Source organism: Amblyomma maculatum, chromosome 10, assembly GCF_055883805.1.
Source record: "Amblyomma maculatum isolate TAMU_Amacu chromosome 10, ASM5588380v1, whole genome shotgun sequence".
Classification (NCBI taxonomy): Eukaryota; Metazoa; Arthropoda; class Arachnida; order Ixodida; family Ixodidae; genus Amblyomma; species Amblyomma maculatum.
In genome coordinates this window covers 121,272,818-121,298,959 of record NC_139353.1, presented here as the reverse complement: position 1 = coordinate 121,298,959, position 26,142 = coordinate 121,272,818, and the positions used below count along the sequence as shown (strand labels likewise).

Here is a 26,142-nt window from a genome sequence, read left to right as displayed (position 1 = left end):
ACGAAGGGCACGGTGGTGGTCGCGCAAGGCCTGAAGCTCAGGGTCTTCCAGCTGCGCCCGGGCCAGACATTCTCAGTCCACAGACGTAGACACGCCGATGGAGGTTTTGCGTGAAAGTGCATCAGCTGCCTCATTGCCGATGTCATTGATGTTCCGGATATCTGTTGCGGATATCTGTTGCGGATGTTCCGGAACTCCGATATGTAAGCCAGTTGACGAAGATCGCGGGCGACAGATATTTAGAAGAGTTCATATACGGAATACATACAACATAGGCTTATGATCCGTAAGAATGTAAACTGGTTGGCTCTCCGAGAAGTTGCGGTAATGCTGGCTGGTGGAGTAGATGGCGGGCAGCTAATGGCCAAATACGCTGTAGCGATCGAGTCCCGGCAGGTGCCACTTCGAATCAGCGAGGGCTTGTTTGGCAACAGTGAAACCAGCCTGAGCTTCCGCGGATCAGGCAAACGCGGAGGAGGAGGATTTGTTTGTGCGAAAAAGGTCTGTCATGGGATGAAGAAGCTTGGCGCTGTGCGGGATAAAGCGTCGGGCAAAATCACTAGGCCCAGAAACTTGCGGAGCTTGCGTTGGGTGCTGGTAAGTCTAACAACTTGAACGTGGGAAAGCAATGGACGATTTCCCTGCGCCGAGATTCGGTGGTCCAAAAATTCAAGCTCAGAAGAGTCGAAAACACATTTCTGGCGTTGACGATCAAAGAAAAATTCTTAGAGGCGTTGAAAGAGTTTCCGGAGATGGCGCTCGTGATCTTGTGGAGTACGGCTCGTCAATGTAGGCGAATAGAGCCGGGAGTCCGCGCATCACTTAACAATGAATCTGGGAAATTTGAGCTGCGTTGGGTAGTAAAGAGCATGCGCACGCACTCAAACAGACCAAAGGGTGTAGTAATGGCCGTCTTCGGGATATCAGCCGGTTCAACAGGGATTGGATGGTACGCTTATACAACGTCCACTTCACTAAAGATCTTGCATCCGTCCAGATGTCCAGTGGAGTCTTGAATGTGTGGAAAGTATAGATGTACGTCGGATTGTGTGAGCGTTGAAAGCCCTGCATGTCACCAAACGGACGCCTGTCATCCGATTCTTCCTTGGCCATCAGATGGAGCGGTGAGGCCAAAGTGCTGAACGAAGGGTGAATACCCAGCTGGAGCTATGTGGTCGAATTCCCGTTTAGCATCGTCAGACGCTCACCGAAGAGGCAGCGCAGACGAGCTGCAACGAGTGGACCAGACGTGACAATGTGATAGGCTACACCATGATTGGGTGGCTGGTAGAGATTACAAGGCCATCGCGACCTCAGGAAAGTCTACGATCAGGACTTGGGCGTGACGGGATCAACGTGCAGATGCCAGTGGAAGCGACAGCCGACATAACGCAAGTGATGGAAAGGCGCGTCGTACTGTCGATTAGACGATGGCGACGCATATGCCGACGTGCAGATCAAAATGTATCAGGAAGTCGGATCCGAGGATGGGTTGATGGACATCGGCCATATGATGAAGACCAATTGAAACGTGCAGCGCAGGCCAATGCGAGTGAGGGACGGGAGACCATACGCGGTGATGGAGGTTGAGTTGGCCGCCCCGAGAATAAGTCCAGGTGACTCAATTCGGCAGCAGTGTCGACGAGGAAGCGCAGGCCAGAAATGCGGTCCATGACTACGAAAAGGCGGCAGGGCGAAGGGCGCGAGGTCACGCTGCCGTCGGTGCATCTCGCAGCGCGTTTCCCGGCCACTTAAATGGTGGAGTGCATTGGCTGGCGCGGTTTGAAAAGTGCGGTGATTCCAGCAAATACGCTGACTGCGAGTACTGGAAGAGCTCGAACCTCTCGGCGAAGACTCGAGGAGAACCCGTGCTGGGCACGCGAGCTAGACGTCCGAAGTGCATCGAGAGAAGCGGCCAGCTGATCGATCTGTCTTTAATCGTGAAATGACGAAGGCCTTTACTGAAGAAGAGAGGACAGAGACGGAAGAAGTTGCGTAACAGAGCCAATCAGCTAGGGGAGGCGGTCAAGGTTCAAGTCCCCCGCACCATCCAAAACGAGGCGGGTGGACTGCGGCAAGCGCAGCAGGAAGAGCTCTAGTGCGCCGTTTGAGTCGGCGTTCCTTTCGTCTAGGAGCTGCCGCATGCTAGTGAGTAGCTGGGAGGGGCGGTGGCCAGACGCCGTGGGGCGGTCGTGCGGTCCAGAACACATTATATAAAGTCGCTAGTATGGAGTATCGCCCAAAGGATGACATCTGCCCCCTCTTTAGCCACCTCAGAAGGCAGGCTGGAAAAGTGATGAAACCGATCGAGATGCATCCGAGGTGACGTGGTGCAGATGGAAAATGGTTTTCACCTGGGCGAACCAGATATATGGCTGCTTGGGCCAGAATGTCGGTATGGTGGCTAGATGTCGGTAGGCGGACCTGGATAGCATAGCAGCGACGTCCCACACGTGCAAGGTCAGACAGTGGGTCGCCTCAGGGTGGTAGGTTGCTGGGGTTGTTCATATCTCATAGGCCTGTGTCACCACTGTAGGGACTAAATTTACGGCATCACAGCGGAGCCCGTATACCGGGACAAAACAACCAGCGTAGGCAGGCTTAATTCTCGAATCGGATAGCCCGTGCCGTGCGTGTGCAGGCCTTCTTTTTTTCCTCATTTGATTGGTGATCATATTGTAATAAAGCATGGAGGAAAAAAAAGCATAAAAATCATGTTGTTGCAGTCGTAGTTTATTTCTCCGCCTTCTTTTCTACACCTGCGTGTTTTCTTTGTTCTTCCACATATGTTATGTTTACACCAGTATGTCGTCGTTTACAAACTTTACACTTGTTCGCTTCATACTGCGCGGTTATCCGAAGGCACGTTTCTGGACAGTTTCTGTCTTAGAATTTTATAAAGTTCCTGCACTGCTCCCCAGTCATTCTTTTTTTCGCACTCAACACACTCGACATACTTGCGATTTCTAAACCGAAAGCACAAAATTTTCTGTACCTTGTCGAGACAAGACAAGCCAAGGCAGAAACAAAATAAAAGCCGCTCAATTTTTTCTTGTGTACAACACATGTGTGATGTGGGCGCCTCTTTTGTTCGTGCTACCTTCATTGGCATCACTTTCTTGCAGTTTAGGGATTTGGCATCACAGAACAACAAATCGTATGTGAAAAGGTAGCCATGGTGAAACGTCTCATTATGCCGAGTTTGTTTAAATATCGTTCCTTTTCACTTGCGATTGGTATCTCCAGAAGTTACAGGCCTGCCAGAGATCACCCCGTCTGTACAAGGTGAGAGTCTTCTTGGCTTCACGCTGATTTGGTGTTGACGCCTTTCCAGCATGTTTCAACAAACGGTAAAACTTTTTTTTTTCTTCTTTTTTTTTTTCTTTTTTTTTTTCTTCAGTAGATAGCCGCAATTTGCTCGTCGATTGATCTTTGCGGCCGACATTGTCAGAACGTCATTTTCAAGTTTTCATATGTGTATGAGGCACGTAATTGCTTTGTTTTCCTGGGCCAACGAGTTACTACGTAAGCGCAACGGAGTGTCACCGGGCGAAACTTCGTGCATTTTCTTGTGGCTGCGAGCTTCGGGCGGCGTGAAATGCGTTTTTTTCTTGTTTCACGTTGCTTGCATCCCCTCACGTTGCGTAGCAGTGGTAATCGACGTGTCGAGCTTCTGACCACTTTGTAAGCAATGAACGATCGTTGTTTTCTTATTCTTCTTTGTCAAATTGGCTGCATCATGAACTGAACTCCGAAATTCTGTCTCTTTATGTAGCTCATCTTCAAGTGCCACTTCAGTGTGGTTAAATCTCTTGGGCATCGACCCGGCGGGCTCAGCTACCCATCATTTTCACGTAATATTTCTGCTAGTACTGGACAGGGTCGGGAGTATCAGGGGCATTAAAAAAATAATAATAAAAATAAAAGCCCCGCTTACTACTAAAAAGACTGTCAGACGTGAGTTCCGGGATAATTTCAGCCCCACGATTTTCCCGGCTGCCGGTCTAGCTAGCCAATATGACAGCGAGCATGGAAAGAAATATGAGAAGCGACTGCAGGAGATGGTGTCATAATGAACTAGCGAAGAAGCATGTAAATACAAGCAAAGCAGGCGAACTGCCAATAAGGAAAAAAAAGTAGCACGAAGGTGGGGGCGGGGGGAGGGTAGAAACTTATTTGGAAGACTGGTAGCGAGAACACCCTTTTTTTTTATGGTGTTGTGGGGGTTTCCAGATAAAATAATAACTCCTTTATGTGTGTGTATGTTGTCCTCTTCCTAATTTTAGTCAGAGCTCTCATTCCAATGAACAGTTGGCCCCACTGTCAGGCTGGCATGCTTGATCAAGCTACTTGGAGGCTTAGCACGGAACAGACAAGGACAAGAGAGGCACACAGGATTAGCGCTTGTCCTGTGTGCCTCTCTTGTCCTTGTCTGTTACGCGCTAAGCCTCCCAGTAATCATGTCCCAGAACCAACAAGCCCAGAACCAACAAGCCCAGAACTCTACTTTGCTCTTGATCAAGCTACCCCTGCTAGGTCGGCTTGATGTTATGCAGTACAATTTTAGTCGCCACTGGGTAATGTTTTGTGACAAAACAGCAGCAAAGGGACAGGACACAAGTGCTGACGCTCAACTGTCTTTATTTATAGCGTTTGTAGGCGTGAGCTGCTGGCAACTCAAGCATTTGTCTTTCGAGGTAGGAAAAAGTAAGCGGAGGCAGGCTTGCGTATGAGTCTGGTGTTGATGCCACACGGCGGATGTGGTAGATAGCAGTGTTCTTCCACTAAACAGTAGTGCAGGGCTTTGAAAGGGCGGGGGGCAAAAATCTGCTGACACGAGATGTAAACTTTGCATGTGTTATGTTTGTGAAATAAAAAATTTGAGGTGTTTACGGCATCAGTAGATTAGCATGTTGTGGTGACAAAAAACAAGTGTGCTATATTCACTAGCTGCTTTTACTCTATGCCAGTTTATTAAAGTGAGGTTCTGCTGTAGTCAGTCACATTTGTTAGAATGTGAGTGAGAATTGTATCCTCGGGAAGAATTTTTTGGTGTTTGCATGCTGTGCAATGGCTAAGCATTTCTCGCGGCTAAGCAGGTATGCAATGTGCGAAACATTTAGACGTGCAACTGTTGACTGCTTGTTAGTGATAGCATAAGACAGGCTCCAGGTGACTGCAGCTTGATTCAGAGCCTTTTGAGTGCATAGAAATGCTTCCCAATAAGCAGTTTTGAAACAATGTTGGCAGCAAGAGTGACCGTGGTCGAGCGTATATGGCCATGCTGCGAGAAATACCCCTCAGGCCTGCTGTGGTTATTGTTAGCTGCATGAATTTCACTTTGATACTTTTAAACACTTAAGTCTGTGAATGTCAAATTTTTGGATATGAAGCACAAATTGCAATAAGGTGAGAATCAAATCCAATGATTTCGAATGGCATTGCAGATCATTTTCGGGAGTGTCAATTTGGGTAGCCTAAGCTAAAAAGAAAAGTTTTTTTTTTTTTTAAGTACAGCTATAAAGAGAAACAGAGTGGCTGCAGATTTTGCTTTTACTTATCACTGGCATAATGTAATGTTTCTGCAAGGCCTATCAGGCAATAACCAAAGGGGGAGAGGGGGATAAGGTAGTAGTTGCAGTAGTAATCCTTTTGTAGACTACATACCTTGCTTACAGCTGTTTGAAAATTATTTCCTTCAATGAATAAGTTTTATTAAAACAGTGTACTTATTTGTTACCAAATTAGCTTAATGAATGCAGTCATAGCTTTCTAACCTTGCTGTCGGAGTGGCATCAGTTCACAGTGACTTGAGGGGCAAGTTGCAGAGCAGTACTGGTCAAAGGCAACAGGATGGCTCAGTAAATTGACATAAAAGGGGTAACTACTGTGACCATTCCTTCAATGCTGTATCATGCCTGAGCGCAGAGTGCTAGCTGCAAAATGACACTTCAAATGTACCACTCAACAGCGCCGCGCACGCATAGCTCCCGTGTGTCGGCGTAGGCTGTGCAGTCGCCTGAGCTGGTTTTCAGTTTTATGCTTCGCTTATAAGCTGAAAATTTTGAAGGAAAAGAGCGGCTGCTGAGGAACTGCTGCAGTAACGCGAAACGCAGCTTCGCCCATTTTGCGATGCTTTGCAAGCCCCACTTATATGTGTACCTAGTCTCTTAGTGTCTTGTTCAGAGACTAGAGTAATACTGATCTCCGTCTGCATTTGTTGCGGCAGGCCCACACCATTTGTTGACTGCATCATGGTATACAACATAGCACTTTGTTTTCCGACCTGCCAGTTGCAGTAGCTGCATCGCAGTAGCTGTTGGTGGCTTTTAGCACATTGACTTTATGCAAGATTGCTTCTTTTTTATTCAAAATGTTTGCCACTATGCTGGCAATGAGGAAATGGCAAGCTAACTGATGGAGTCTTTGTGAGATACTGTTTGGTAGTGAGGATAGGTGATTGGGAATTTTGAAATTTCCCAGCAATAAGGAAGTTTGAATGCGTGGAATGATGCAATCTGTTAGTGCAATCTGAATTGAGTGGCAAATACTATCCTCAAAATGTGTAATTAGTCTTGTACTCGTGCACCCCTTATTGGTGCAATATATATATATATTGTTACGCCCTTAGCGTCGCGACCGAGACGTCCTAGTCGGTTCAGTACGCTGGGTACACACGGCTAGCGGGGACGACACAAGTGCCACAAGACAAAGGTCGAACGGGCGCGCTCACTACTTCTTCCTCTTCCTCCTTTCTTCCTCCGTGCTCTGTTTTAGAAGAAGTCCGTAACACTTCCCTCGTCGCAGGCGAAGCCCTCCGGGCGAGTTAATCGTCAGCACGAGGATGACAGGGTTTCAGACGCGCGACGTGGGCAAGCTCAGTTCGTGAAGAACGTCGGCCACTTTTGGTAAGGCGCGCAATCCGATAGGTGAGGTCACTAATTGCCTCGAGGATAACATAGGGACCGATATAATGCGCGAGCAGTTTCTGACTTAAGCCACGCTTCCTTAGTGGACGCCAAAGCCAGACCATATCTCCAGGGAGGTAGGTGACGTGGCGATGGTGGTCGTCGTAGCGGGATTTCGAGCGCTTTTGTGAGGCGAGAGTTCTTAGGCGGGCTATCCGGCGGGCTTCTTCAGCCCGGCACAGGATCTCAGCAATCTCAGGTTCGTCATCTGTGGAGAACGGGAGCATGGTGTCAAGGATGTGTCGAGGAGACCGGGCATAGAGGAGAAAGAATGGACTGTAACTTGTTGTTTCCTGTTGGGCGGTGTTGTATGCGTATGTTATAAATGGTAGCACAGTGTCCCAGTCCTTGTGGTCGGCGGCGACGTACATTGAAAGCATGTTGGTGAGTGTCCGGTTGGTTCGCTCGGTCAACCCATTTGTTTGCGGATGATACGGGGTAGCATGTCGGAAATGCGTTTGGCACAAACGAAGGAGTTCTTCGACAACATCAGCGGTGAACTGACGCCCTCGGTCGCTGATCAACACTCGGGGAGGCCCATGGCGCAATATAACAAAGTGCAGCAGGAAGAGGGAGACTTGGTGTGCAGTAGCCGATGGAAGGGCTGCCGTCTCACAGTAACGAGTGTGGTAATCAGTGCAGATGACGATCCAGCGGTTGCAGGAATGAGACTTGGGAAAGGGTCCCAAGAGGTCTACCCCGACTTTCTCAAAAGGGGATCTTGGAGGCGTCACTGGATGAAGAAGACCAGGAAGAGTGCCGGCGGGGCGTTTGTGACTCGCACATTGAGCACAGCTAGCCACATACTTCTCAGTGGTTTCACGCATCCGGGGCCAGTAGAAACGTTCTTGGATGCGATAGAGTGTCCGCGCAGATCCCAGGTGTCCAGAAGTGGGGTCGTCGTGCATAACGCGCAAAACAGAGGAGCGTAGGCTGGCGGGCACCACCAGAAGGTAGCGGAGACCAGTGGGAGAATAGTCCTTCTTGTACAAAAGACCACTCCGTATACAATAGAGACTGGAAGCTGTAGGGTCCCTTGCAGCGGTAAAGAATGGTTGGAGATTCTCATCTTTCCTCTGCTCAGTGCGGAACGTACTGGTATCGGGGAATGGAGGCAGAACCGCAGCGATGTAATGATCAAAATTGTCGGCGTCACATTCCGTTGTGGGAAGCGGTAAACGTGAGAGACAGTCCGCGTCAGCGTGCCGGCGTCCACTCTTGTACGAAACTGTATAATCAAACTCTTGTAAACGAATTGCCCACCGTGCAAGACGGCCAGATGGGTCACGGAGGTTTATCAGCCAGCACAGGGAATGATGATCAGTGACCACTGTGAAGGGCCGCCCGTATAGATAACAGCGAAACCGCTGAACGGCGAAAACTACCGCGAGGCATTCTTGCTCAGTAATTGTGTAATTGCGTTCAGGTTTGCTTAAGGAACGACTGGCATAAGCAATAACATGTTCCTTGTCACCGTAACGCTGAATCAGCACAGCACCAATGCCAACACCACTGGCGTCCGTGTGCAGTTCCGTTGGAGCAGAAGGGTTGAAATGCCGGAGAATCGGATGTGACGTTAGCAAAAACTTGAGCTGGCAAAAAGAAGAGTCACACTCTGATGTCCACTCGAAGGGAGCGTCTTTGTGGAGAAGGCACGTAAGCGGGTTAGCAATGTCAGCAAAACGGGGAATGAAACGGCGGAAATATGAGCACAGTCCTAGGAAACTTCGGAGTTCCTTCACGTTCTGAGGTGTTGGAAACGATGCAACGGCCGCGGTCTTTTGAGGGTCAGGTCTGACGCCTTCACGATCGACGAGGTGTCCTAGTACCAAAATCTGACGCTCACCGAAGCGACACTTCTTCGAATTAAGTACTAGACCGGCGTTTTTGAAGCAGTCAAGCACGAGAGCGAGGCGTTCGTTGTGCTCCTCGAATGTCCGGCCAAAAATGACGACATCATCGAGGTAGCACATACATATTTGCCATTTTAGTCCCCGTAGGATAGCGTCCATAAATCTCTCGAAAGTTGCAGGAGCATTGCAGAGCCCGAAAGGCATTACATTAAATTCAAACAGGCCATCGGGTGTGATAAATGCCGTTTTTTCCTTGTCGTCAGGGTGCATAGGGATCTGCCAATATCCCGATCGCAGATCGACGGATGAAAAATATGATGCTGAGAACAGACAATCTATGGCGTCATCGATCCGCGGAAGGGGATACACATCCTTCTTTGTTGCAGCATTCAGACGGCGATAGTCGACGCAAAAGCGCCATGTACCATCTTTCTTCTTCACCAGAATTACAGGGGCGGCCCAGGGACTGCATGACTCTTGAATAACGCCCTTTTCCAGCATATCCCGAACCTGCTCACTGATGACCTGGCGTTCTGTTGGTGACACTCTGTACGGCTTCTGTCGAATTGGGTGTGAGTAGCCTGTGTCAATGCGATGCCGGGTACGTGTCACGGGAATGCACCGTGAGTCGCTAGGCTCGGAAAAATCAAATATGGAAGAATACTTCACCAGTAAGGCCTCCAAAGCATCACGCTGGTCCCTGGTTAGAGAGCGGCTGATCATCCGACGTAGTTGCGAGTCAGGGGCTGGAGCGGCAGCACTTACGCCAGGTGCATCAGTAACCAAAGCCACCGACGGGGCGTCGTCTTGGCTACAGGTCGCAATCTTCATATTCACAGGCAAAACTACTGGTTGCGAAGAACAATTAATGGCCCACAGCCGTGAGCAGCCCTTGACCACCGACAGTAGGCAATGAGGAACCAGAATGTATTTCTTTGCACAGTTAGAATGAAGCGGTGCCACTGTAGCGTCGAAGGTGTCGGAAGCACGGCTGGGGCACAAAACTGGGATGCACACCATAGACAAGGCTGGCACATTGGTATCCTGTGTTACACAGAACACATCCTCACGAACGTGTGGCTTCTCTAAGAGTCCAGAAGGAAGGGAACCATCGACGCAGAGTTCCCCAGAGCGGCAGTCGACCGTAGCGCCACACATTCTCAAAAAGTCAATACCTAGAATTATGTCATGCGTACATCGCGAAAGCACTGCAAACTCCGCTGCGAATACCGTTCCACCCAGGGACACTGAAGCACTACACATTCCTAGGGGACACAACACTTCACCACCCGCGCCATGAAAATTCACATTTCTGTCCCAAACAAACATAACTTTGCGTCCTAACCGCTTCTTAAACGATAAACTCATTATTGAAATGGTTGCCCCGGTATCCACTAAAGCCATTGTCGCAACACCATCCACAAGCACATAGACCGTGTTCTTTAACATAACAACAGATGGAGGAATTTCTTGAGGCAGCGCACAGTCTCCAGCGGCCTGACCTCCAGCGGCCGCGCTGACTAGTTTTCCGGCAAAGGCGATGCCGACCGCCGTCGTGGTCGTGGTGACGGAAAGCGGCGCGCAGAAGAGGCAGGTGGTGGTGAGACACTTCGTTCGGAAGCAGGAGAGTGGTTGCGCGGTCCATTGGTCTGGGGATATTCATACGAAGATGGGGGCCATTGCCAATTAGAGTCGTAGAAACGGTTACGTGGCGGAGCATTTTGGACGGGCCGATCGTAACGGGTGAGTGGGCGGCTGCGGCAGTATCGAGCTATGTGCCCCTCAATGCCGCAGCGTCGGCACACGGGGGCTGTGCGACGAAAAACTTGTCCCATGGAGGGCTCCGAGGAGACAGGGTGCATTGGGTAGCGAAACTCATCTTCAGGTCTTCGGGTTGGACGCCGGAAATAGCGAGCAGGTGGTGGTTGAGGATGGTACTCATAGTGCTGATCATAGTGCGACAAGAAGTTAGTCGGGCGCGAGTCGTAGCGAGGCGGGTGACCAGGGCTGTCGAACCTTGGCGTCGGGCTGTTGGAGTAAACGTCCGCGTGTGCCGTATTGATAGAATTCACAGCGGGCATCGAAGGGAGCAAGGAGGTAGGCCCTTGAGAGCCGACAACGTCAGTGGGCAAAGATGATGGAGACCGTACAGGGGGCTCAAACCGCTGCAGTTCCTCGCGAACTATTTGCCGGATCGTCGACGACAAGTCCATGAAGTTGTCTTCAATGCTCGCCACAGATGGAACGTTGGCGAGCCGCCCAAATTTTGGCGTTATGCGACGAGTCTTCAATGTCTCGAATGTGCGAACATGCCGAATTACATCACAGACGGCGTTCAGGTCACCTTTGGCAATTAGAAAATTATAAACATCATCTGCGATGCCCTTTAGAAGATGTCCTACTTTATCTTCCTCGGTCATATTAGCGCTTGCTGTTTTGCATAGTTTCAGGACCTCCTCTATGTAAGTTGTACACGTTTCTCCAGGTAGCTGAGCTCTGTGCGTAAGCGTGTGTTCAGCTCGCTTCCTTCGTGCAAGACAGTCGCCGAAGCACTGCCGCAATTCAGTAACGAAACGGTCCCAGGTGGTAAGAGAGTCTTCGTGGTTTTCGAACCAAACAAGAGCGGTATGGGTCAGGAAGAAAACCACGTTTGCGAGCTTAGCGGCGGCGTCCCATCGATTGTAGCGGCTCACCCGTTGGTAGTGGGTCAACCACTCGTCAACGTCCTCGCCTGCCGCTCCCGCGAAAGTACGGGGCTCCCGATAGTAATGCGAACTGTTCGCTGCGCCCGCAGGCCGGTCTTCAGCCTGGATCACCGCGTCACCACGGGCTGCTTGCGGGTCATTGGCCGATTGCATGGCGCTGGTTTGCGGTTCGAGGCCCGCAAGGCGACGACTTCGGCGAGGCTCCAGTTGTGTCGGTTCTGTCTATAGCGCCAGGGATCGGTACCCCGCACCTCCACCACAATGTTACGCCCTTAGCGTCGCGACCGAGACGTCCTAGTCGGTTCAGTACGCTGGGTACACACGGCTAGCGGGGACGACACAAGTGCCACAAGACAAAGGTCGAACGGGCGCGCTCACTACTTCTTCCTCTTCCTCCTTTCTTCCTCCGTGCTCTGTTTTAGAAGAAGTCCGTAACAATATATATATATATATATATATATATATATATATATATATATATATATATATATATATATATATATATTTCTAGTAATGGGTGCACTAGAAGTGGTGTTTGCTGACTTATAAGCATACAGACTTCTATTGATTGAATGAGCCTAGGTGCAACATACAGTGGGCACGAGGCAAAAACATTTGAAGTGGTAATGGAATGCTCAGGCTTCACAGAGTTTGCTGTTTCTGCTGATGGTCTTATGAATTTCCCATGGTAATGCTGACTGTTATTAAATATTAGTGCCATGCATGTGACTCAGACTTTTGCTCATGTCTCTGACCATACTTTTGAAAGTCTGCTCATTGTAAAAGGAACCAGAGTGTGCAACTTGCTTTGAGCAGAGTTGGCAACAGCAAACTCATCAACAGCAAATCACTTGAACATGAGAAACAGCTCATGTTGGTAGCTGGAAAAATAAATCACTTGAACATGTGCAGTTTGAAATTCTTAAAGTTGACAGCAGGTATATGTGGCCTTCGTCACAAATGTGTAGCCCATGTTACGTTACACTTTGTGGCTATCTAGCACTCTGTCTAGTGTGGAGCACATTAAAACTGAATGCTATGGCGCAGTGTAAGGTTTGAGTGGTCGCAATTCACAGAACCCATGAAACTGAAAAAGCTCCCTTTAAAGGGCAACTCCGGGGGTTTTTTGACATTCGAATATTCTAGTGAAACTTTTCCCACAGGTTCTTCTCTCCGTCATGACGCATTCTACAAAATTTGGGTGCCGTACGATAATCCGTTCACGCGCAATACGGCTTTAAAATATGCCGTTTTCATGGCTTAAGTTGAGAGTATTTCTGCGGGCAACACTGAGTTTCTGACGTCACAAACAGTATACAGGCGTTAATATTTACTTCCAGCGTGATTATAAAATTGTGAGGCTTATATTGAACTACCTCAGACATTTTATGCAATGCGTCATGATTTCCATACTTTATTTTCACCATCCAACGCACGTACGAGTGTTTTTCCAATACTGAGTGTGATGTCACCATTTCGTCAAATGTGACGTCGTTTCTGGCCGTGAAATCAGTTTCGGTTTCGATTTGCTGTTTTTCTTTTTTTTAAAGATACTTCTAATTGGAATTTTGGAAAACGGTTTTTGTGTTGGAGTCAGGACGTGCCGAGGAATGTAATTCAATTAAAAACACAAAATGATGAAAAACCCACCCGAGTTGCCCTTTAACAGAGGTGATGAGCTCTGGAGTGGTGAGGATGAAAGATATTTCAGAGATTTGAAGTCTAGGAAAGGAAAATAAATTGCCCTGCAGGATTCAGGAGAAAAGCCACTGGTGATATAGCTCACATACAAGGGCTCAGTGTCGTAACCTTAGAGTTGCCTGCATTGCCTCTGCACTCTGTCTTACACTGACATCATAGGCCGCTTCTGTGATCGGTAAATGTGCTGACATCCCAAACTGCTGGGCTTGCCACACGAGCCAGATGCAGCCTGGGATGGCAATGCCTCATCGTAGCACGGACTTTCAAGTGCTGCATTCGGCATCCTTACACCCGGGTGTCAATGCCTGGTCATACATAAATGCTTAGACTGTACTATCAGCGTTCTTTGCCCTCACATTAGTTCCCCACGTTGTAATGAGACAGGTAACTTGAGGTCATTTGTGGCCTACAGTACAAAGTATGTGTGGTCTGGTGATTCCTTCTTAAATCAAATGAGCCAAATTCAAGGCTTTCTAAAAGAAGACAAAAGCTTAAAGGGTGGGAATTTTAGATTTTTTTTCGTCAGAAGTGTTGACATTTCTCTAAGCTGCATAAAAAAAAAAGAAAACATGGAGCATATTAGAACTGAATGCTTTCTCAGTGCATTGTTGGGTTGAAGCGGTCGCCATTCACGGAATGCATGAAATCGATAAAAAAAAAAGGTCTTACTGGTGTCACTGTGTAAAACTGGTCATATGATGGCATACTAATAGCGATGTCTTGCTAAATATTGTGAGCCATACTACTACCTGAAATGTGGATTCGTTTTAAGTCAGATGCAAAGTCTTTGGCTCCAAGTGACTTGCCGGCTTGAAAGACAGAAGTTAATTGGAGTCTGTCTGTTTAATGTCTAATGCAGGCGGGACGTTGAGAGTTGAAGCAAAAGGCTCCAAAAGAGTCTGATGGAGCACTGACTCAGTCTACATGATGCCAAATGTTTTACCACCACAAACAACACTGTGCACCATCTTGCCTATTTACAAATCTTGTGGAACACAAGTGCACCTTGAAAGTACACTTGTTGAGATGAAAACGCAACTTAAGTGCCCACCACTTTGGTTGCAAAATGGAGAGGGTGAGCTCCTCAGAAACATAGACTCAAAATGGGTAGAAGCAAAGGACAAGTTGTATGATACTTCGGAAGCATATAATTGAAAAAGTTGCTCGCCTATTGTGGTTTGGCCTGATTTGGGCAAGAATTTCTCGTGCCTGCATGTTAATGGATCCAGACCAAACTCAATATACGTGTCTTTTTTTCTTCTGAGCAGCGGCCGGACTGGAAGTTATCCTGTGATGGAACATCGGGTGCACCTGCAGGCAGCCAGGCTACAGAGGCGGCATCTGCAACTGAATGTGAAGGGCCCTTGGCACAGAGGAGGCACCATCATGTGAGTCATGCTTTCTTCATTGAGTTGCAGGCATGAGGCTGTAGGAGCGGCAGCATGTGGCCTCCTCTGAAACAGCATCTGGGGACCGGTTTCCGTAGCGTGGGCGACCACTGCACTTTGGAGTGTGGAGGTAGGTGTCAGAAACTGTAGTGCTTTTGTCACTCCATGGTGCTGAAATTGACGAATGTTTGAAAGAAAGCAAACATTGTTCCTGTCACCAGTGCAGTGCACTCTTGATGGACATGTACTGTACAGGCTCAGCAGGAAAAATATTTGAGAAATTCACGACAGTGGGATACAACTTCAAGTCGATTCCCATGTCAAGGACAGACTTGGCCCACCCTTAAAATGAACTTTGCGGAATCGAAAACTGAGCTGACCCAGCTTTGCGTGTCTTAATCAATTTAACTATGTTAAACATAAATAATTTTATGCGTGCCATGAAGTGACCCTGGTGGCTGTTCTGCATGAATTCTCATTTCTCTGGTCATCTGTTTCTGTGGCAAATGGAACAGCTTGCGAAATTCTGCTAAGCCGCCTTTCATAGACATCATAGTTGGTAAGAACTATCCTACACAGCAGTCAAGTGTTAAGCAGCTAGCAGAGGCCTATCATATTCACAAGACTGGCACTGCGTGTGTTAGCAAGTCATCTAGCACAGCGCAAGGGTGAGACATCATGCTTTTGTAGAGCATTTTGTGGACATGGCCAGATGACATCATTTTCATGTGCACATATTCCTTTTCTTGCATAAGTAATCCTGTAGCTGAAAGTTAGTATCTGGTTTGCCCTAACTTCTGCTGTCAGGTCATGAATCAAATAATGGCATACAAGTTTCTTCCGCCGAAAAGCCAGGTGCCCATGTGCTGTCCGATGTGAGTGCACGTTAAAGAACCCCAGGTGGTCAAAATTTCCAGTTTTCCACTACGGCGGCTTTTATAGCCTGAGTCACTTTGGGATGTTAGCACTTTCCTGTCCGCGGGAAAAGTGGTGGTTATCGGGTGGTGTCATTAAACATTTTCTTTTTAACCAAAAACTTGCATGGTATAAGAGTGTTTGGTATCAAATTGTAGAGGAGGAAATTCTCTTTACAATGAAAGCAGGCGAAATGAATGTCTTTATTCAAGAATTGCCAATAAAAATGAAAACAATCACAAAAAATGTGTAGTGAAAAATAAAAACGCACAAAAACATCAAAATTTCTTCACAAAAGCATTTGAAATATATGTTTTGTAGGTCAGGGACCGGGCTAACAATGTAGTAAATTTTAACTGTCTAGATGCAATAATAATGAAGTTACAAAAGAAAATGTTACACCTAGTGATGATCGTGCCACCACGCGAACGGCTCTTGAGTAGCGCTGAGCGCAACTCCGGTGCGCAGTGCCGAGGTAGGCCCCTGGCTCTCTTTGCTGAAAACACAACTCTCTGCACTGTCAGCGGCAAGTAGTTCCGCCCGAATGACGTTGAGACCATGCAGATAACAGTTGACTTTAAGAACACTCTGATCTCTTTCTATTAGCGCGCATCAAAAGCGGAACCTTTCATTGGACAGTCCGACATTTACCGGTGCTTGGCCGTTGACATTCCGGGTTGATTTGATGCAGTTCCGTCATCGCTGAAGAGCTTAAGTCGTGTTCAGAATCGTCACTGCTTCTGTCGGCATCCAAAAACGAGCTTTCAGATGCGTTGATATCCGCAGAAACACATAGTTTCCGAGGAGCGCCAGCGCACGACGTCAACGCCATGATGCGAACGAGGAGTAACGATCACCTGACACCGGAAACAGTCTCGACGTGCGCAGCAAGATGAAAAGAATAAAATCAAGGGCAAAACTGAAAAAAGGGTTCTTCTATTTCCCACTGGCAGCCGCCACATGTCCAGAAGCACTTCCAAAGTGGGAAAATTCGAATTGTAAAACCATTGTTACCGGGCTAACGATCGGAATAGGCGCAGACAGGAAAGTGTTAAACCTCACATACCAAACCTATATATTCCAGCGGTGTGAGTCACTTCCAATTCTAACGGTATGAGTCACATAATTCTGAAATCTTGCGAGTGTAAAACCAGAAGGAAGACGAACAAGCTCTTCTGACACGCTCACTGCCCAGAGATATGCGCGATCATCCTCTGCCTCCACGATGGAGTGTGGCACCAAAATATTTTTTTTCGCTCCATTCGAGACATCTGGCTCGATGACTATTGAATGTTTACCCATGAAGGATTCAGATGACTTCACGGGGGAAACGTCGCCGTCATTGCAGGCAGCAGCACATCTTCTTTCAAGGCGAGAACTCGTTGATGACTCGAGACCCCTCCGAGCTCGCCACGCGAGCGGACATGCTTCTCGACGGCTCCGAGACCCCCCGCACCGCCCCTCGCCCCGTGGCTTCAAGTGTTTTCGGAAAACCTTCTATACGGCCAACGCGCTCCGCCGCGGCTCCCGCTGCCGCCGCCCGGCGGCTTGCAGTTTCCGCTGCAACTGAGTGGCACGGCCTAGACCAACAAGGCCAAGCTTTTCACGGCCTGCAAATGACAACAATGGAGCCTGTCGCCGGCCCCAGTGGCCTGCAATACCCCGTAGGGAACTACCAGAAGATTTGGACTCTGATATGGAACTACAACACTCGCCAGGAAACCCCCCTGATCAGGATCAAACATCACTGCCTGGAGGATCAGGACCCAAATAACCCCCAATACTGCCCAAAGGATGGCAACTTGCCATGAGCTGCTACAAGGAGCGCAAACTTTGGAGAGCAGGCAAGGCTAGCAATGATAAACTGCAAGACAACGCAAGCACTCCTCTCAAATCGGACCCAAAACAGAAAGCCCCCGAGCTCACCCTCCATCACTTCCCATGAACGGAATTAAATTTGTGATTCGACCCAAGCAAGGACTCGCCCTAAATGACTTCACCAGATGATGATGATGATGATGCTCAGGGCCATACCCTTTGAATCGGATCGACACCAAAACTGGTGTGCAGGCCAACAGTGAAAGGGAGAAAGAAGAAAGATTAAAAAAAGAAGGAAGAACAAAAAACATAAAAACAGGACTGGGAGAAGAGAAGCACGAACAGGGTGATGCCACACCCTCCCAGGTGAAATTCGGGGTGGGGTAGCTGGCTCCACACTACACTTCTACACCACGCCACACCACAGTCATCCACTCAGACGCCTTTTTGTCACTGCCACTGGACTTAAAACACCTTCTGCAGTGGCGAAGTTGGGCGCCGAGCGCGGGCAAAAACCCAGCGACTGCGGTAACGGGGCGGTCTCCAGCGGCGGCGTCGGGAGGCTCGTGCACTGTTGCACGATGTGCGTCATTGTTTCGCGTTCCTTGCCGCATACCCTACACAGCACACACTGCACTGACGGGTCATACTTGCTGCAGTACTCCGCGGTCCGGAGGGCACCTGCTCATGCCTCAAAGAGGAGGCTGCTGCCGACAGTGTTATCGTGCCACCCGATGGAACTAATCGACTTTTTGTGCTACACGTATTCTGTGAGGCAGGATTTCTCCTTGGCATCTGAGAGCCACATGGCTTCCTCAACTGCCGCTACTCGAGTCCGCACCTCAGCTCTCCATCGCGAGCTGGTGTCTGCTACAACAGGCTCTTTGAAGAACCCATACTTCCGCTCTAGGTTGTAAATCCGGCGAGTCCAGGAGATGCGGATGCACCTTGCGGCGATGTAGTCGGAAGACGCAGTGTGCCCACCTGATGTGATGCAAGAAACGGAGACGGGCATGGTACGCTAGTTTGCCAAGGCCTCTCAGGCCTCGAAGCACGACCAGCCCATATCGCCTTGCACAGCCTCGTTGGCGACTCGACCATGGCCTCCGAGCGCAACACGTCCCATTTCACGCTGTCGACGCTCCAAGTAGTCACGTGTGCCAGCCGAGATGCAGATCACCGCGTTTGCGAATGTCAACGAGGGCACATGAACCAGCTTCCACAACTCCCGCACCATGTGGTATCGATTACACCCCCACAAGCTCCTGCGTCGGAGGATGAACTGGGCGCGGACTGCAGCCTGTCATAGCTTGTGTTCGTGCAGGCTGTACATCTCTGACTGTGTGCAGAGCAGCGCCCTGTCCAAAGCCATCTGCCAGGCAAGCCAAAACCCGCAAAAAGTGAAAGGAAATTTCCTTCTTCAACCGCATTTTGGTTCAGACATTGTCATCATCAGCACTGAAGATGAAGAAGTCTCCTTCAAGCTCAGCCGAATACAGAAAATAACGCTGGGAAACACCAGCCACGAAGTAAACACCTACTGCCCTTTTACGGATCGAGACAAACGAGCCGTCATACATGGCATACCAGCATAAGTGTCGCCAGACGACTTCTATACTCACCTCCTCCAGATAAGGGCGAACGTCAAGCTCATTGACGCATGCCGCATTGGCAAGACATCTTCTATGTTACTCACGTTTCAAGGAACAACACTTCCTGCTTTTGTTTGGTTCAAGGGTGTATTCCATCAGTGCTACCCCTTTCGTCCGGGCAGACAGTTTTGTCACGTTTGCATGAAGCCTGGACACCGGCCGGACGCATGCCCGACACCAAATGCAAATGTCTGTAGGACATGCGGTCTCGAGAACCCGCCTGAAGGACACCAATGTCAGCCAAAATGCGTTTTCTGCGGAGAGCCTCTCGAGACTGCAGGCAAGGACTGTCCAAAGCATCTGCGATATCTCCAACCACCGACCCCCCCAAGAATCGAGCGACCTCCCACCATACGTCAACACCGCCGCACCCAAACCTCGCCGCAAGAGATGGTTTAGTTCTGAGAACAAATTGTCACCCGCCGATGAAAGTCGCAGTGGAAGCCGACAGAGGCGCAGATCGAAATCCGGATCTAATCGTCGACCGAGCCAGAAAAGCTCCCACAAGCTAGGGCAGCAGCACCAGCCAGATCGACAGCAAACCCAGTAACAAACCAAACAGGTGAGCTGCGCGGGGATCACTAAGACTCCTCCCACTGTTCCCAATCACAATCACTCAATTAGCACACCGATCGCACCGACTGTGTCGATGCAAAAGAGATAGCTCGTCAGGCGCAACAAATAGCCAGGCTTGAGGCAGAAATCGCGACCATAAAGAGGGCACAATCCCACAATACAGCCACTTTAAACAACCTTCAGCCACGCCAACCTCAACAGCAACTAAAAGATAAAATTACCTCAGTCAACGCCAGGAATAGCCTCCCTGAAACAGCATCAGTAGCGGCGAACTCTGCCCATAACCAACTCTCAGACATACACACACAGGTGATTGCAGCAATCACACCCCTCCTGGATGCAATCAAGAATGAAATCACTCACGCTAGGTCCACTGTCGAAGAACTCAAGTAGTTGCTCTCACACAGCACATCGATGCTCATGACAATCAGTTTAACACCCTGCATGCCCTAATCGAGACTAAAACTAACAGCCGCAAGCGAGTCGCAAGCGCGGAAAACCCTCGAGCAAAAGCCTACCGCGCATCATACCACAGCGTCTCAGCAGCATGCAGCAGTGACAATGAGTCATTGCGACACACAAGTGCTCATGATGGATAGTTCTAACAAATCAGATACACCAGGCAGACTTGAGATATGTCAATGGAACTGTCGAGGATATAGAAAAAAACAAAGCCTTCTCAAGCAATACATTAAGACAGCCCCAATTAGACCCGATATAATATGCCTACAAGAAATAGGCACGGATAGAGCACCCACCCTATGAACGGGTCATACACACCCGTCTCCAAAACTTCATTGAGGATAACTAACTCTTCCCTCCTACGATGACCGGCTTCCGAAAGGGACTGTCTACCCAAGATGCATTTCTTCTCATAAAGGAAGAGGTCCTTCGAGAAATTCCACGCCACAGTGAAAGATGCATTATGGCTCTCGACTTTAAGGGAGCCTTTGACAATATTTTGCACGATGCCATCCTGAAGGAACTCAGTAACATAGGATGTGGAGAACGAATCTATAGATACATTCAGACTTTCCCCAGCAATCGCACGGTGACAGTTGGATTGGGAGAGACGCGCACGGGGACACTAGACATGCCAAACAAAAGCACGCCCCAGGGCTCAATAATATCTCCCCTCATCTTCAACATCGCTATGATAGCGATGGCGCGAGCCCTAGATACAGTCCCCAGCATTGGATACACCATCTATGCGGACGATCTCACAGTATGGGCTACCAAGGGATCCCTGGCAGACAAAGGAAACGCCCTACAAAAAGCTGCTACCTGCATTGAAGCCCAGGCAGCCAAATGCGGGCTGAGCTTTGCGCCGGAGAAGTTAGAGGTCATACGCATTTGCGGTACGCCTATCAATCTCCGGGACCTCTCAACATTACCATAAACAGCACTTGCATCAAGGAGGTCGAAAAAATACAAATTCTTGGACTTTGGCTACAAAGCGACAGGAGAGTTACATTCGCCTTCCAAAAACTAAGAACAACTGCCCAACAGATCGCTAGAATGATAAAGCGAGTCACCAACGATTAATCACAAAGGTATGAGAGAGGAAGATACTATACGACTGGTACAGGCCCTCATTACCACTCGGTTAGCCTACGGACTTCCATACACCGAAATGATCAAGAAAGAGAAAGACAAGGCGAATGCTATCTTATGGATGGCATACAATGTCAATGACTTCAAAGTTTCTTAAATTGCAAATTTAAGTAATTATTTTTCCAAGTAGTTTGAATACTGCTGAAAACTACATTCGCTGCAACTGATAATTTGTCTCAGAGGTTTCTTTATTTCAAATTCTCTATGTTTAAAGAAATTTTAATTGCTATCTGAAATACCTGGTATAACGAGCCTCTAATTTTCTTGCCAAGCTCTTCAATAACCCTCAAGAAAATTTTTGAGTGAAAAAGGCTCGCACAGGAAACAACAATGAGAACCATGCAACTAAACTCAAGTGGCGTCACAACTACTTGAGTAGGCTGTGCAGCATTAACTGCTTCGGTCAATTGAGTCACCAGAGCACCAACATCTAAAAGAAAAATAAAGCTTATGTAAACATGCTAACTCGTCATCAGCAGCAATTCATATAAGATCCACTCCCATCCCCTTGTCCCTCTAACTGACCCCATCCTGCGCCTGCTGTAATACTACAATAAACTTCCCGACCTCAACAGCCAGATTAACTGTTTGCCACTTTTGGCGATGTCTGCCTTCTCCAGGGATCCGCTCTGCCATTCCCGAAAGGCCAGCATGTATGGCAGAGGGCACCACAAGTGAAACTAATGTAAGAAGTAACAGAAGTGCCCGAAAGATCCAGGTAGAATGAGAGGAAGATGGTTTACACGGTATGAAGAAGCACTGAACAAGGGTAAAGGGGGAACGCCTCAGTTCGCAGGTCGACCTGCGAGCTGAGGCCTACCCCCTTTACCCTTATAAGTGCCCGAAAGCAGCTTTTGTATACACATACCTGCCGATGCTTCAGATTGTATGACCACTGCCCTAAATATTCCGATAAGTGACCTTAGTCTGCGTAAGAATGCCGTGCCAGTTTTGACCAGTGGCAGCGTAGGGGTCATTTGTAGGTGACCTTGGCCGGTGGCGGTGCGCAGCCAGACAGCCACAGTAGATCGCTTCGCTTTCGATCTCGACTACAGCGCCCTGTTCAGTGTTCTTGGCATTGAAGGGGTGTTGACGTGGCATTGCCCAAACATCACAACATCTGATCCCCCTGTATAATGCTTGGCTACATGTTTGTTACTGAGCTGCGCTATGCCCTACAACGGCTTGACAACTCACTTTTCGGAACCATCGTGGCTCAAAATGGCCGCAGCCAGAACTGCGTGTGAAGTGGCTAATAATGTCTTTGCATGAAAAAACTAAAACGGCGCATCAATGACAGTGAAAGAAAATGGTTAGCGTTGGTTGCAGAGAAAACTCTGCTGCTGCGTGCAGACGTTTCAGTGCACGTCTGTAGGATTCGCATTTCATACTTGCTGTTGCTGCTTCTGTGTATGCTTAAGATGTTTAAATTAGGGCGTATTGGTCACCACTTAAAGTAGCCAAGCCCCCCCCCCCCCCCCACCTTTGATTTTTTATCTCACCAGGTTGACAGGTAAATACAGTTGACAAAGAGCAAAAGTAAACAGCAAAACAGATGGAAATGCAACACTGGCAAACCCCTGCCTTCCAAGGGCGGTTATATGGTAATATTTGAGAGTAATCGATGTCAAACGCTTGCAGAGGAAACAGCTTGGTGCAGTGGTTCCCGTGTTCGTTCACAGAGTCACAATCCACAGCAAGGGCCACAAGAGATACCGTCAGGATATGGCAGAAATTATGTAATAATGTTGGAGGGAACAGGTCATTCATATAGTTATCACAGTTGCTGTTACCAAGAGTGAAGCAAACATGAACACTGATGAATATTCTGAACTCAGCCCAATAAGCAGACTACGTCAGACAGGGCCTATGTAACTAATACATAACCAACAGCACAAATTAACTACAGAGGAAATGCAAAGTTGACATATGAGTTAACATCCGACACCCAGAAAATAAGAGTACTAGCCCAGCTAACCAATGCTAAGAATCAGAACAAAAAAAAAATTGGGGTGGTTTAAGCATGGCTCGAGCCTAATGATACAGGTGAAAGCTGTATTAAGCATGGTTATGCATTGTTTGACAGTGTGAATAAAGCAGAGGCTCAAGCATTGTCTTGAGAGGAACCATGATAATCTCTGAAACACCACATTTTCAAATCATGAATTGTTTTTTTTTTTTTTTTCAAAACTTTTTTTAAGTTAGGTTTGGGGGAAAGCAAGGCGCAGTATACTTTTGAGTGGACACCATGGAATTATGGATATCTAAGCTTAATCGCATCAAGGTCACACTACCTTTTTGAAAAGTCAAGCGACCGGACAATTTGACCTTAGCTGATACATGACATAGTGAAGATTTCACTTCAAAAACTACCTCCTCCTTTTCACCTGTACTGTCCATGGCCAATCCACTAGGAGACACTGTCACTACCTGCCTCAAGTGGACAACATTCGGATTATAGAGTTCACTCTAGAGACACTGAGGCTTAGATTCCATGGTGATGAGCTTAGGTTAATTTCGACCACAGAGCATTGGCATCGCACAGTACACTTGTCTCTGGCATTTTGCTTTCATCAAAATGTGATAGCCACAGCCTAGATCGATCATGCTTCTTTTGGGGCAGCAGCCGAGCACCATAACCCACGGTGGAAGAATATTTTAGGTGAGCGAACGGCCGCCGCCAGCCGCCGAGCGCCAATGCTCTGTTTCCATAGCGCGCGACAGATGGCGCAACGAACTTCCACCCGCTGCGATCGCCGATCGGCTGAGGTTCTGCTGTTGCGCCTGCTTGCGCGCTTGATTATATTGTTGAACTCGTCGCCTTCCTGCCGAATTTCACCGATCAACTTCTACCGGCCCTCATTCTGCGCATCAAAAATGTTATCCCGGGCGACTGCTAGAATCGCACTTGGCAAAGAACGCAAACCTGTGAGAATTATGTTTTTCTCTTGCCGCTCTCACCGATTCAATTTGTTGAATTCCGTGGGTGGTTTAGTTATAATTTCTCGCCGCCTTTTTATATAGCTACTACGACGATGAGTAGCTTTAAAGATTGTATATTTTTCATTGCTAAGAGAATAACAATAAGAAGCATGCACGGATGACGAGTTGGAGAACAGGACAGGTTTTATCAGCCAGCATGATGCACCAGAGCGCGACTCGCGCCAGGCGAGTCGGTCCACTCAATGGGGGTACTACCTACAATAAAGCCCATCCAACCGAGACTCCGTATGTTTTGAGGCGAAAACCTCTAATGCCTCATCGTCCGTGCCCGTGTTTAATTAAGTACGCCCACGCAGCTTCTTTTCCCTGCCAAGGCCGCCTAGTATGACTCCAGTGATTGCATGCACACATGGAGCATAAACAAACTTGGACAAACCATCTCGATGACGGCCCTTTTTCCTGATTCTGCATACAAGTACTGCAAGGTTGTATTTACTTGATTCCAAACCCGCAAGCAACCACTTTTATTTTTTTGCTAGAATAGACTGTGCTGACAATAACACAAAAGTTTAGAAAGCAATCTAATTCATTTATTTTTTGAAACATCAGAAGCACATGTTCACACAGGTTTCAAATATATGACAAATACAAAGCAAAGTTGAAAACATTCAGGGTTTAAATAGTGTGCTCGTCCCAGATGCATCTGCTCACACAAGCTTCGACATTTTTCGCAAGTCCTGGCTTTTCTTCTCATTCTTATTTTTTAATTGCCGGCAGTACTGTCGCATCCCTCTCGTTTTGCAGTTCACAAGGTCTGCTTCAGGGGCTCTTGATAAGCCTTTGCGTCCCACAAGGGCTTGTTTGCAAATGGTGCATGACGTCTGATTCACCAGCTTTCTTGTGACAAATCCGGTGACATAATAGATAATGCAGTCAACAACGGTTGCACTGCAGTAATCGTGTTCAAATACGCCTTCACACTCCCAGCTTCCCTCGTTCATTAGGCCGTCCAGCTTGTGTTTGAGATCTTCCACTTTTTCGTGCGCTCCACAGCTGAACACTTGTATATGTGTCTGAGGTCAGCCAATGTCACAAAAGCAGACTGGCTGTTTTCGGGGGCCATACAGTTCCCAAACTGTGGTGGCTTGAGCAACGAATAAAGGGAAAGCATACGATAAAGTTGCAAAAACGTTGGAAAAGTAGGATGCTCATTTTGTCCCCCTGCTTGCCTTATTATGCCAAAAAAGCATTCCAAGGAGTCTTGGTTCATCTTAGCTGAAAGGACGTACTTGAATCCGCACTCCGTCAACAGGTAAGCTGACAACTCTCGAACAGACTTTAATGTCACTTGCAATCCCTCCGAAGTAGACTGAGTCAAAAAAAGGTCTTTATGAATGACTCCATCCACAACCTCTTGTTCCCACTCGTCGAGCCACCTAGATGCACTGTCAATAATCAGCAAGTCCTTGCATCCAAGAGTGAGTCCTTCTGCAGGGAAGTGGCGGATGAGGGCATCAAATAAGTTGTTAAGAAAAAAGGTAAATTCAACAGTTGGCTCCGTGTTGTAGAGCCGAGGCGCACCTCTCTTCGTGTAAAACTGTATCCCTTTAGCTACAGAGTTGCTGAAAAGCTGGGTCGCGAGTTTCACCCTCATTTTCAGCATGTTGGAGGGGTTGACGTGGTTATAAGTTAGCTTAGGGCAAACTCTCAGTTCTGCAGCATGTTTTGTGTTTGCCACGTACAGGGCATCATAGTGGGACCATTTTATAAACCGGCCTTGTCTTCTCAGAACCTTCTTTTCATACATCCGATTGCGAATACATTTAAAAAGGTGAGGGGCATCTGACAAGACATACACTTTTCTAGAGGTATCTATAGGATGCTCAAATGCATTCACAACATGGCCCAGTGCACCATTGACTCCAAGTTGTCTCCACATTGCTCGGCTGGTTGCACCATCGCACACAACCCCATCAACAAATATACCAGTATTCTCTAAGTGCACAATG

At 48.1% G+C, this 26,142-nt stretch overlaps 1 protein-coding gene across 9 annotated transcripts in view; it reads left to right on the top strand.

The window, feature by feature from the left end:
- The first annotated feature begins 2,955 nt into the window (after positions 1-2,955).
- Positions 2,956-26,142, top strand: part of LOC146177374 (uncharacterized) — an 80,783-nt gene continuing 57,596 nt past the window's right edge. For 2 of the 9 annotated variants that reach the window (XM_084580436.1, XM_084580435.1), the window contains exons 1-3: positions 3,010-3,169; positions 3,247-3,285; positions 14,496-14,615. In XM_084580436.1, the coding sequence (XP_084436562.1) occupies positions 3,066-3,169; positions 3,247-3,285; positions 14,496-14,615 (263 nt within the window). In that variant the 5' untranslated portion in view covers positions 3,010-3,065. Of the gene's footprint in view, positions 3,351-14,495; positions 14,616-26,142 lie in introns of all 9 variants that reach the window. The other 7 variants (XM_084580439.1, XM_084580442.1, XM_084580438.1 and 4 more) reach the window with 7 other exon arrangements.